General features: G+C 52.4%; 1 protein-coding gene across 1 annotated transcript in view; it reads right to left on the bottom strand.

Moving 5' to 3' along the window:
* The window catches only part of PAX7 (paired box 7), a 143,682-nt gene that overhangs the window by 60,721 nt on the left and 69,941 nt on the right, over positions 1–13,020 (bottom strand). The window contains exon 7 of the mRNA XM_023523049.1: positions 8,041–8,055. Within this exon, the coding sequence (XP_023378817.1) occupies positions 8,041–8,055 (15 nt within the window). The remainder of the gene's footprint in view (positions 1–8,040; positions 8,056–13,020) is intronic.

The following is a 13,020-nucleotide window of genomic DNA, read 5'->3' as shown; positions in this document are numbered from 1 at the left end:
CACGGTCTCTCCCCAGCAACCCCATCCTGTCGTGCCCCCATCAATCTACTGCAGCCCAGCCTCTCCAGCTGGCCCGGCTGGGCTGTTCCCAGGCAGAGCAGGTCCACAGTGGAAGGTGGTGGAAAAATGTGGACAAATTTCTGATTTGCAACACTCTGGGAAAGAGTTTATTGCCATTGTTTGAGGACGAATGTATAAATAAAGCAAGGCGAAGATTGCAGGGGGAGGCTGATGAAAGGCAGAAAACGAGAAATTTTATGGCCATAAGGAGCGTACTCTAATGGTGATTTTTGAGGCACTGGACCATGGTAGTTACTTAGCCAAATGATCGCTGTGAAGCTGGGCAAGGCTGCTTATTTCTTAATTACTGTTACGTATTATGTCAGGGGGATGCCCGGCCCTGGAAAACTTGGTCCTGAAGCAGACGATGGCTGGAGCCAGGTCCCGGAATGCCGGTGGACAAATAGAAGGGTCATCATCTGCACCCTTCGAGGGCAGGGGGCTCCCTGGGCCTGCAGCCCTTTCCCCCTGCCCGGGCTCCTGCCCCTAGAGAAACCTCCATGAGGATAAGAAGCCAGAGAAACACTTGAACTTAAGAGTATGCCTTCGAAATAGTAAGTCATCCACTCAACACACAGTAATAAACACGTGTCGATTCTGAGCTACCTATGACTAATAGAGCAGAGAATGAAATGGATGCGATGTCCAGCTTCAAGGGCCATTTGCAAAAAGCAGCTAGGGGCTCGTTCGGGGCTGCCTCCTCGCTGTGAGTCTCTGTGCAGAAAAACTCAGAGGGCAGGACGGAGGTGGAAGGAGGCGCCATGTATTCGAAAGGGGGGAGTGGCAGAAGAGGGATGGCTTTGACATGCCCTGTCACCTGGGCCACAACACAGCCTCCGTGAATTTCTGTTTCTTCACCTGAAATAAAAGGGGTGAAGCTAAATAGTCTCCTTTTGGGTCTAACATCTTACGGTTCTGTGACTCTAAGATGCTCTGATTCTCCTGCTCTCAGAGTTGACGAGGTTGATTTTTCAAAGCTGCTCAGCGCTTGCTCCGTTGAACACTTCTGTCTGATCTCAAAGAGTCACTTCGGTCTTGTAATGCAGTAACAGAAGGAAGAAGGGGTTGCAGGCCTACTGTGTGCCAGGAACTCAACAGGGGTCGTGTCATCTCACAGTACCCTCGCAATCATCTCAGCGGCCGGTGCTCTTTGGTGGATGCTCAGAAAGGTGAGGAGACTTGCTCAGATGCTAAGTGGTAACGCTCCCTTCAAACCCAGGTGGGTCCAGCACCAAAGTCGATGAAGGCATTTTAAGCAAATCAAGTGGCCTCCCCAGCATCTTCTAAACTAGCAGTTCTCAAGCTTCAGGGCATCAGATTTCCCTGAAGGGACTGTCGAACACAGATTGCTGGGTCCCTATGGGAGTTTCTAATCCAGAAGGTGGAGTCTAAACAGTTGATTTCCAACAAGTTCTCAGCTGCTACTGCTGCTGCTGCTGGGGGCCACACCTGGAGAACTGCTGTGCTATAGAACTCAAGAGAAAAATAGCAACAGCTAACAAATAAAACCATGATGCTCTATGGAAAGAGAAAACCATAAAACTTCTTCCCCAATATCAGAATGGAAATCGAAGGCCTTAACGAGAGTGTTACTTCTTTCTAGCCCTTCTCACCACCTGGCTCCTTACATAAATCCTCTTACCTTTTCCCCACCATCTTTCCCTTTGCATTCAGCAATCAGATGTGTCACTGGTATTAGAAGGAGAAAGAGCTCTCACAGTATCAGGAGAGTGATCTTTGAAAGGCTGAAGTCGGGGACATGCCTGGCCTCTGCCTCCTGCATTACCCGTCTTTTAACCTCCCAGCTTGAGTTATGTGGAGGGGCAATATTCTCTCTCCAGGAGGACAAGGATTTTTATCTTTTTTGTTCATTACTTCATTCCTAAGGCCCAGAAGAAGGCTTGGTCCATGGGAAAAGCTCAACCCACAGGTATTGAATAAATGAATGAAAGCACTGCCTCCTTCTATATGCCCAGATCTGTGCAATAACTTGCAATTTTCCGACCGATGCCTACAACAGTTTGCTCTTTAAGCCAATGTGATTATTGGTAAGTATGTAAGGATCATCCCCCACAATCATCTCATTAAAGATGTATTTATGCAACGCCAGACACCTGGCCCTGTGCTGAAAGCCCCAGCTAGCCAGCTGAACAGTTCCAAGAGGTCCGGAGCATCGGCACTCTGCAAACCCACACACAGGTACTCCACTGAATCCCCTGGCCTGCACCCAGATGTTCGGTCTACTCAGTGGCGGCCCAAATGCAAATGCAGTGTCTTAATGATGGCTGCACAACAGCTTCCACTGCCCGTGGAATCCCTCGGGTCCCCGGACTGTGAGCCTCTCGCTGCAGAGAGTCAGACATCTTTAGAAATGGGTCGCTGGAGGGAGCCAGTTTTTAAAGGAGTTAAAATTCAATTTGATCCTGCTGCTTATATGTTTTCTAGTTTGATGTGTTTTTGATAAAAAAAAAAAAATTTTTTTTTTTTTGATCAATAAAAATAAAATCTGTTACTCGCACCCTGGAGCGATTATTGCTCTGGGCCCAGTTTGCTGAATCTTGATAGAATAAATAATGATATTTTCCCAAAGTGGCCAGCCAGAGGTTGGTTACATTAAACTAACAGGGAGGGGGGTGGAATCTGAAAACATACTGGTTTCAAGAGGGCAAATCATGCTGCTAGATTTTGGGGAGTGGGCAAAACATTCTCTTGTAAGAAGCTGAGGATGAGAGGTTGGGCTTCCAGTTCCGAAGAACAAGAGGTCTCTCGGTGCAGATAAAACGGTGATAACAGTCATTAGTCATGCACTTACCTGGTGCCAGGTACTGCGTTTGGCAAAACTGGCATCACCCACCATACTCAAACCTGGCAAGCAAGCTTGACATTAAAGCAGTTCCAAAAATGAGACTCAGAGGCGGGCAATGACTCACCCAAGGTTACACAGCCATAAGCAGCTGTGCCACGGCTTGAGCCCAGGTCTGTCAGGAGTCCGAAGCTACATACGGACCCCTTTGCCACTCCATCTTCCTTTCTCTAAGTGAAGACAGTGAAGAGGCCTGGAAACTGCCACACATTCACCTGCCAATGCTTCTTTTTCTACATCCCTTTGCCTTCATCCCTTCTCTCCCTCCAATGCCATACTGTGTTTGCTCCAAAGAGCTCTGACAAGGGCTGCTGGAAAAGACCAGGGCTCTGTGGCCTGGGGCTGCATTTGGTGGGAAGAGATGCAGCGTCTGACACATGGATGGGTATCGTGAGACGGGGCTGGATCCTGCGCTTTGTGACATAGCTGTAGAAGGACACACGTCTCCCGTTAGCCATAGTCCTACCGGGTGTGTGCATGTGCGTGCACGTGTGCTTACAATTCCGGGGACTTGCACCCTCTGGTACATATTTCTGAACACAATAGCTGATCTTTTACTAAAAGGCTCTTACGCATCCTGTAAGAGATGGTCGGGAGAAGAGTGGAAAAAGGATGGCTTGGCGGCCTCAGGGGCTGAGCTAGACGTGTAATACCAGGAGGCTCGGGGACCTGGCGGCTAGTTTCAGAGGGTCGCTGGTGAAGGAGCAGGGAGATGAAGGGAGGGTCCGCAAGGGAAGGGGATTATGGAGGGGGCCTGGCGATGTGGAAGGTGTCGGTGTTGGAGGCGTGGAAGCTGACGACCGACCGCAGTGGATAAGGAAGGACAGAAATCAAACACCGAGCGGCCAACGAGTGTCAAACTCCGCTCATACGCTCCTTCGCTCCATCCTGAAAACTACACCATCAAGGAGTTTTACTCCCACTTTTTAAAAAAGGCTCAGATTAAGCCATCAACTCAAAGACATAAGGCTGAGCAAAGATTCGAGATTCGAATCCAAGCCAGCCGAGCCTTCTGTGATGCTGGGAGGGAAAATGCCTCCCAAAGCCCAACTCCCGCCCCCCAGCCTTCCTCCACGCAGCCCGTGGGGCCTCCCAGCCCCAGCCTCCGGCTTTCACCCCCTCGCAGGCTCGGCCGCCTGCCCTCTAATTAGATTCCCCTGGAAATAAGAGTGCATTGTACAGTACTGCTAAAGGCAAACTGAGTTTACAATTTCTTTTCTTTCCTCCTCTTTAGTAATTCGCAATGTCTCGAGGAGGTTTTACTTACGGCCCGCACACTGGAAAAGTATTCTGTCTCCCATGCGCTCGTTTTTCTCTTGAAGAGTACTTAAATCTGGATTTCTCCTCCATCACTGGCCTCCTCTCTTTGCCTATCTTGCGTCTAGAATATTCTAGCCCATCCTGCAATTGGCTCGTTGGCCCTTCTCTAACCTCGAAAGCCAGACCCACCCTTCCCAGCTTTCCTGCCCCACAGCTTGGAAGAACTGGCAGCCCCAAGTGATCTTGGGAATGTGCGGAGTCTTGCAGAGTTTGGAGAGCAGGCAGAAGAAAGGGAGGGTGGCGTGCGGTGGGGTGCAGAGCCGTTTGCTCCACTTCGAGATGCATTCGCCTCCGCAGAACTGGACCGGCTCCAGCACTTTCGAGGTAGGCATGGGGTGAGCGTGGAGACTTTATTGGTCCCATCGGGTTCCCCTTGAGTGTCGGCGAGTAAATTATAAACAAATGGGCCCTATTTCCATTTCTGAAGGCATCTCTAGCCCTGCCTTTGCCCTTCCCATTTAAAGATACATCCCCTTAAGAAGTGCCCGATGGGACGAGGAGCCAGGTGGATGGTTGTCACACAGGCTTGGGCTGTCATCTAAAGAGCTTGCAGCCCCTGCCAGCAGGCGAGCACCCACTGTCCGGGCCCTAGAGCCAGACCAGAGATGGCATGGGATGGATGGGCAGATGGACAGACGGATGAACACAGTCTCCCTAATTCATGAGACCTGCCAACTCAGAATCCAGATCCCAGGAGACTGTGGATCTGGATTCCGAGTTGGCAGGTCTCATGAATTAGGGTTTGAGAGCTCTGGCCCAGGAGGAAGAAAGAGGATGGTTGCTGGGGAACAAGGCCCAGGCTGGGGCCGGGCTGAGGGTACGGCTGGCTGGCATGACCATGGCCATGGGCTAAGAGGGTGGGGAGGGGAGCACTCAGGATGTGTGGGGCAGAGTATCTTTGGCACCCTGAGCACAGTGACCAAAACCCACCCCACCCTGTCTTACCTCCACCCCACCCCCCACTTTCCAGCTCCTACTACCCCTGCTCCCATTATAGGGAGACTCATGAAAATCACTGCTTTTACAATAACTGTGGCCATTTGCCAGGCACCAAGTTCCAGACACCTATCTCATTTAATCTTGGCAATAGGTGGGCCGTATAACCCCTACTTTATAGACAAGGGCTCCGGACCACAGGGAAGCCATTGTCGGCGGTCACTGCAGCTCACTGGACAGGCTTCCTATGTGCCAGGCACTGTTAAGAGCTTCTCGGGGATTAGCTCACTTATGTCGCAACGATTATCATTGCATTTACAGAGAAGGAAATCAAAGCTCAGAGAGGCAGAGTGTGGGCTTGATCGCCAGCCTCCCTGTTTGCGACAGCTTTCCCAGATGGACTTGGTCTCTAACGTCTGAGACCTTCGGTGTCAAGACCGTCAGTCTGTTCAATCCGGGTGCAAACCTGAGAAACAATTTAGTCCCAACACATTATCTTCTAGATGAGAAAAGTGAGTACAGAGAGCGGGTGTAATGGGCCAGAGGTTGGTCACACAGCAAGCTAGGGGGAGAGTTGGGACTGGTGTTAGGCCCCCTCTCTAGTCCCAGGGACCCGCAGACACTCTCAGGGTATGTCAGCAAATGCTGGAGGGACGGTGACAGCTGACCTCCAGAGGCAGGGACCTCTGAGGGTGTTGCCAGCGTGGCTGCCATTTTAGCTAAGTCCTGGGGCCACCGACTCTGGAGGCAGGGTCTGGAGCTCTAATGATGTCCCGGATCCCTCCTGCCCGCTCCCCGCCACCACCGTAAGCCTGGTAGCAATGCCATAGGCTGCCACCCCCAGTCTCAGGGTGCTCCAGACCAGGGAGGGGGGGAAAGGAGAAAAGAGAGTAAAGCCAAATGCCAGGAACTGAGAGTGCCTGGCCAGGCTGAGTATACAGAAGCATCACTCACTTGTCCCTGACGTGGAACTATTGGCTACCAGCAAGATATGGCTTTGGAGACCAAGAACTGGGGTCTTGAATCCAGCCTGGGTGACCTCAGGCTGGTCACTTAGCCTCTTTGAGACCCAGGATCTAAGCGGCAGGTGGGTGCTCAGGCAAAGCAAGTGTCTGAGGAAGGGGAGGCAAAGAAGAGACCCCTGTCTCTCGGCCCCTGATCCCTCCCAAGGGCCCCCAAGGAAAACTGACACAGGCACTTGCCACATCCTCGTGGGCCGGGACTTGTTGCCGAAAAGAAACCTGAGGAAGCCGGGCCGAGCGGGGAAGGCACTGGGCTGCAGCCGAGGCACTGTTTGCTGAAGGTTACCTAAGACGTGTCCTAACAAGAACCAGCCAGGGTCCTGCCCCAGGGCCCCCAGACACGCCCGCCTGCCCAGAGCCAGCGGGGACTAAGGCAACCAGCCTCCTGCAGAGCGCTAAGCCAGTCCAGGGACCATCCAGGTCCAAAGAAGAGCATTATTAAATACATGCTAAACACCAGGCAAGGAGCATGAAGGGAGCCATTATTACTTTAACAAGCATTTAATGAGCATCTACTAGGTACCAGGCACTTTCTCCCAGGTCTCTCTTCTGATACCCCTTACAGCTCTGTGGGCAAGTGTTTTCAGGTGAGGACTTTGGAGCTGGGTGGGTGTGGCTTGGGCATCCTTGAGGCTAAAACATCCACAGCTCTGGCTGAGCCAGCAGTTCTCAGCCTGGGCTGCTCACTGGAATCACCTGGAGAGCTTTAAAAAGTATTGACGATTACATTCTGATGTAATGATCTGGGGAGCAGCTGGGCATTAGGATTTTTAAAAGCTCCCCACTGTGAATCTCACGTACAGCCAGGGCTGAGAACCCCTGCCCTAGTGCTCCCCGGTTTTGCTCTGAATTTTCCCATCTATTCGGCTCCTAAGGCGGCCTGGTTCAGAGCCGGGTGCGGGTGCGGGGAGGAGGAGTCATGGAGATTTCAGGGGGAAGAGGAGAACTGAGAGCCTGCGCGGGGTATGCGTCCCATTGGCGCTGGCTGGGGGAAGAGAAGAGCAAAGATCAGACCCTCCCCAACTCTTGGTGCTGGGTTGAACTGGCTCAGAGTGGTGTGTGTTGGGGTGGGGGGCGTGGGGTTCCCAGCTGAAGCCGATGGGTGGGCAGGAGCTCCTGGACTGGGTCGGGGAGGTCATTTACACCATCCCCCTGCCTCTAGCACATTCTCGGAGGAAACAGCTCCCCCCGCCCCCCACCCACCCAGCTGATCTTCTTCCTCTCCCCCAGGAAGTCATGACTTGCAGAGACTAAGGGGTGTGCTATTCCTTAAGTCTAGGCTCAGTCCCTCCCACTGCATATTCCGGAATCCATCTGCTGGAATTTGTCCTCCGTGTGCTCCATTGTCATGTGAGGGCCTGGCTTCCTGGGAAAAGGGTTCCCTCCATGAGGCTCCTGCAAAGTCAGGCGTGTGTGCAGACCGAAGCATCCTTCCTTCCTTCGCCTGCGATTCTCTGAAGGATGCAGATGAAGCCCAGCAACAGAATAAGCTTCTCTCTCACCCCTCCCCTTTCTGTGGGGTTTTACACTTGACAAAGTGCCTCAAAGTCAGTACTATTACTCTCCCCCGTTTCTCAGATGGGGAATAGGCACAGAGTGGTAAGGCAGCTTGCCCCACAGTCACATATGGCTAGATGCAATAGGATCAGAATTCGAACCTGGCTCCTTGCTCAGCTGCTGAGCCGGGGCAAGCAGTTGAGGTCCTGCCATCTTTTGATCTGTACCACATGGGAATGAAGTCAGGCCAAGCGGAGAACTGCCCAGCCTTAGTAGTCCTGAGCTCTAGAACCAGCTGCTATGGGGAAACTGCAGGATGTCTCAGGGGTCTTTCTTGGTGACCCCTGTCCCCTAAAAGTCAACTGCTAGAGCCAAGCTTCCACTGCCAAGCGGTCTGAACATTTCCCCAGGTGAGTCGGAGGAGAAATTCAATCCAGTTTGCTTTTCTCTGAACTTGCCAAAAGCTTGTTTGCTCTGAGAGGCCCATGAGGCCTTGGCTTCCCTGGTTTCAAATAATTGACTTTCAAAGCCTGTCTTTGGGTGGAACGCTGCCATGAACCACCTGGGTGAAGGGTTGAACCCTGAGAACTTTGCCAGAGAATGAACGGGGAGGTGTCTGGGCTCCATGATTGGCTGGGTGCCTCCCATAGTCACCTCTTGGCCCCACCAGCCCCTTCCGCCAGCCCAGAGCCTTCCCCGCAGTCACGAGCTGGCATGGACTGAGATAGGCAAGGCAGACCCCCTTGTACCCCCTGAGGACATAGTGGGCAGCTATCAGAGAAAATGTGGCACTTATAGGTGTGTTCACCAGTGCCATTGGCCCTTCTGGGGCATATGGCAGAGAGTATGTCACCCCACCCACCCCACCCAACAACTTCTCTGGAGAGCCCATGAGGTCCCCACAGGCCAGAGGGCAGTCAGGGTCTCTCCTAGACAGCAACCAGACCACTGGTCTGTGGAGAAGGTGGGGACGGGCCTGAGGTTTGGAGTTGGTCTTCAACCCTGGACTGTAGAGCCAGGTTTTTCCCCTCCCAATTCAGTTATTATTTTGAAACAGGATGAGCTGAGTTGGCACAGTCTCTGGGGAGAGGAGGTGCAGATAACCACTTCTTTTCTTTCTTTTATAGAAAACTTCACCATTTCTGCGGCCGAGACACCACTGAGCCTGCCCACGCCGTGTCTGTCTAGCTCCGGGCACGGGACACCTCATTCCTTGGCTTTCTATGTGGGCCAGAGACCTCTGAAGGACATGCACTGCAGGTGCGTTGTCTAGGCCACTGGGGTTGACAACAAGGTCTAATCTCAACCCCCCTCGGTCTGCCCTGATCATAAAAACAACCTCCCACATTTACCGAGCACTGTCACCAGGCTCTCTGCTAAGCTGTGTGCATGCCTTCCATCCTTCTAACACACTCCACCGCCATCCACATGGGAACCGAGGCCCAAAGAGATGAGGTAGTTTTCCCAAGACTGGAATTTGGATCCAGCTGACTCTAGAGCCTGCGAGCTTAGCCACCACCCTGCGCTGCTGCCATGTTTAGAGTTACTGGAACCCAAGGGTGGCGTCTCCGACTAGGCCTCGTCAAAGGTTGGTAGGTTCCCTGGGAAAGGAAATGAATTATCCTATTTCCCCTCAGGATCTGGGGTTTACCTGTCATGTGTGTCGGGGGACAGCCCGTGTCTGGGATCGGGGTTCACCTGACATGTGTCTAGGGGAAAAGACGCTCCAGAAGAGGGAGCTCGCAGTCTCTCCCATGAGCCTCATCCTCCTGTCTATAAGCTGAGGGCAGAGAACTGGACAGTTCTAAAGCTCAGGTCTGACACTCCATCCCTTATTGCGTGACTCTGAGCTCCTGATGTTACCCTCTGGGTCTCGATTTCCCTCTGTGTAAAACTGGGGTAACAAAGCTACTTCACAGAGGGTGTGGGGATCACAGCCTCGGAAGAGGTTCGTAAACTGTAAAGTGCGGGCCGAAGGAGAGGGCCACGATAACTTTGCACATGGACTTCCAGCACAGCCGCCTCGCCCTCACCCCTGGGAGCAGCTCCTCTCCTCTGCCGTCCCCCACTTCAGGCTTTGTCTTCCCTTTTCCAGGTCACCGGTTCCCCATTTGTTATGCCTCCTGGCCTCCTCCGGGTTTGGAAGTCTCTCAACAGTTGGGAAGGGAAAACCCAGATGTGGCTACAGGCCGCGTGGGGGCCAGGAACAAGGTCACCAGGGCCTCGGAGGAATGAGATCATCTTTCCAGCAAGATGGAATCTGTCCTGGCCCTGTCACTAATTAGCTGTGTGACCTTGGGCAACTCACTTAACCTTTCTGGGCCCTCTGCCCCACCATCTGTGAAAGTGAGAGGGTCAGACTAGATGCTTCCAGATCTGACATATGAGGAGAGTCTGACGCAGCAGTAGCTTTTCTCAGCCCCAAATCCCAGTCTCAGTACAATGATCTGCTGTGAGTTTCGGGAGTCTAGATTGCGAACGGGGATTGCAGCCTCCAGATCCCAGTTCCTAATGCCGGTGGGTGAGGGGCGGGTTTCCTAAGCTCCCCTTTCTCCTCCCTTCTCTCTCACTAGGTGGGAAAAGGGAAGACGGCGGTACTCGAGGGCCATCTTGGACGGGCTGGTCGCAGCTGGCCTTAACGTCAGGGCCATTTGAAAGTCACATAACGGTCCTGGCCTGTCGGGACAACATCCGCCCTGCTTGTCCTTCACCACAGGGCCAGGCCGCGTTCCTATCTGGAGTCTGTCCTCTGAACTGAGTAGTCGTATTTTAGGATGGGGCCAACTCCTAGAATATTCCAGAAGGACTTAAGAGTCAGAAATATTCCAGAGGACCTAAGAGTCAGAAAGCCCAAATTCAAATTCCAGCTCAGCTCCTTTCTAGCTGGAGGCCTCCTCGGGTTAACAGATGAAAGGGACAAGCACGTTAGTTCTCACCTGCCAGATCAACAGAGACAAAACCACCCAATGAAACCCCACTGCTGACGAGGCGTCAAGGAGGAAGCAGCCTCTCACTCCAGCCTCCAGAAAATGGTGTCCTGGACACAGCAACTGTTTACGTCTAGAACAGTGCATATGGCACAAGCCCACTTTGTCAAAATAAACATGCACCTCCTCTTCCCTGCAGAGAAATTTCTAGAAGATCAGACTCCTATGTTATTCACAGCATTTAACTCTGGAGGGGATGGCACACTTTTTACTTTCTATACTCTTCTACTATTTGACTTTTTTCCACAATAAGCTGTCATTCTTGTGTAATGAAGAAGTAATAAAATGTTTTTGTATGTTAGAAATCAGGTTTTTTTTTTTTTTAAATTCCAAATGAAATCTGCCTTGCAGCTGCAGCCTCTCTCACAGGGCAAGAGAATAAGTGAATGAATGAATGAACGAACGAACGAACGAACTAAAGAAGGCACAAAGAGCCAAGCGCAGGACTTCATAAAGGTTGCCTATTATTACCATGCCATTAAGCATCACTTAGTGCATCCTTCCAGGTTGCTGGGGCAGGAACATCATCTTTAGGCCCGTTTTGAGGACTAGATCACCTAAGGCCAGGGAGGATGAGTAGCTTGGCCGGTCACATCCTTCAGAAGCACTCACATGGGGCTTTGGGAAACCAAAGCTCTCTCTCGCCTCACTCAGGGTCCTCCCAGCCCACCAGCAGCTCGTAAAGAGAGGCTGCTGCCCCGGGTCCCGAGCGCCTACCCTGTCACAATTACCATCCTGTTGTCCAGCCCCAGAGCAGACTGCTGAGGACATGGGTGCAGGCAGGGACCAAAAAATAAATACTATCACTCTCTGAGCTCCAGGAGGCTGGTTTCCACTTCTCCATGGAAATGTTCTTTGATTTCAAAACAGGCTGGACTGTACAGTCAATAAAGCTTCCTATGCCCATAAACAAATAGTCAGCTGCTTAACCACTCCTCTCCTGGCACCCTCTGCTCACCCCCTGCCACTGTAAGGCGCAGGCAGAGGGCAGGCCTGAGCACCATTGTCCCAGGTAGTTAACCGTGGTGATAAAGAGCTGCACTGAGCTTCGAAGGCCAGGCCGGGCCCCTGTGTGCATCTGGAAGCCAGCATGGGCACCAGGCCTGCCTCTGGCACCAGCACCCACATTCTGAGGCCCTACCGTGCACAAGCCCGGCACCAGACGCTTGGCTGTTTCCGACAATGTGAGGTGGGTGTCATTCACCCTACTTTACAGGTAAGAAGGCTGAGGCTCTGAGAGGTCGCTTCTTGCCTGAGGCTACAGAGCAAGGACAAGAACTAAGCTGACACAGAATTCAGCCCCATGCAGGCTTCCAGAAGACCCGCAAGGAGAGCCTTTGCCTTCCCATGAAGAAGACGGGGGAGAACTGTGGTCAGTGCCGGGAATGTGGACACACCACGGCAAGCTTGGCTGGACGATGGTGGTGGTGGGGACAGACATTGGAAAATTTCTGGAAAGAGGCACAGGAAATGTGTTTGCAAAAATAAAGGCAAATTCATTTCCACCTCATGGCCCCCAGAGCCTGTGTCTCCCACGGCCACTGGGCACCCCCACCCCAAGCACGTCTCACACTGAATGGGGTGTAATCTATTTGCTTATCTGTTTCCCCCACCACACAAGGGGGCCCTGAGGGCAGGGACGCGTCCACGCTGTTCTCCGATTTGCCCAGCGCCCGGCATGTAGTTAGTGCTCAACGAAGAGATTAATCGACTGACATCAGATCGTCAACTATTTAAACCCGCAGCCACCCTGCCCATTCTGTGCCCCCTGCTTTAGCATAGTTTTTTTTTTCATCTTTCCCCCTTAGCACTGTTGAACCCCTACTGTGTTCCAGGCTCATTGTTTCACCAAATCCCTACAAAAACCCGGAGAACATTAAGTTTAGCTCCATTTTACAGGTGAGAAAACTGAGGGTCAGAGAAAAGAAATACACTCTTATTTGGGGAGTCGGCTGCCCACTTTCTCTCCTTTAACTAGTTCCACCTCCTAAGCACCCTCCCACCCCTACTCACCCCTCCTCGGCCACGTGCTTGTGGTCCAGCTGGTCCCCACCTCCAAGTGCCCTTCTGTTTTTTCGCTCAGGATTCCTGAGCCCAAGGAGCCGGCTTGTTTATAGCTTTGCCTGCCCTGTTGCCTTGGTCCCAGCTCAGGTCACCTCTCTGGGGCTAGTGAGAGCTTTTGAACGCGCTAAATACAGGTTACAGGGGTCAGGGGTCACAGCCCTTTCTTGGGGAAAGTTCGACTTGAATCATCCATGAAATAAGGACTCTTATCTTGGGGGGAAGGGGGAAGGCAGATTTCTTAAATTATGATTCCTCGGCCACCTCCCCACCC

The sequence above is a fragment of the Pteropus vampyrus genome, unplaced genomic scaffold, assembly GCF_000151845.1.
Source record: "Pteropus vampyrus isolate Shadow unplaced genomic scaffold, Pvam_2.0 Scaffold374, whole genome shotgun sequence".
Lineage (NCBI taxonomy): Eukaryota > Metazoa > Chordata > Mammalia > Chiroptera > Pteropodidae > Pteropus > Pteropus vampyrus.
The sequence above is the reverse complement of the archived record's forward strand: the minus strand, read 5'-3'. Positions and strand labels throughout refer to the sequence as shown.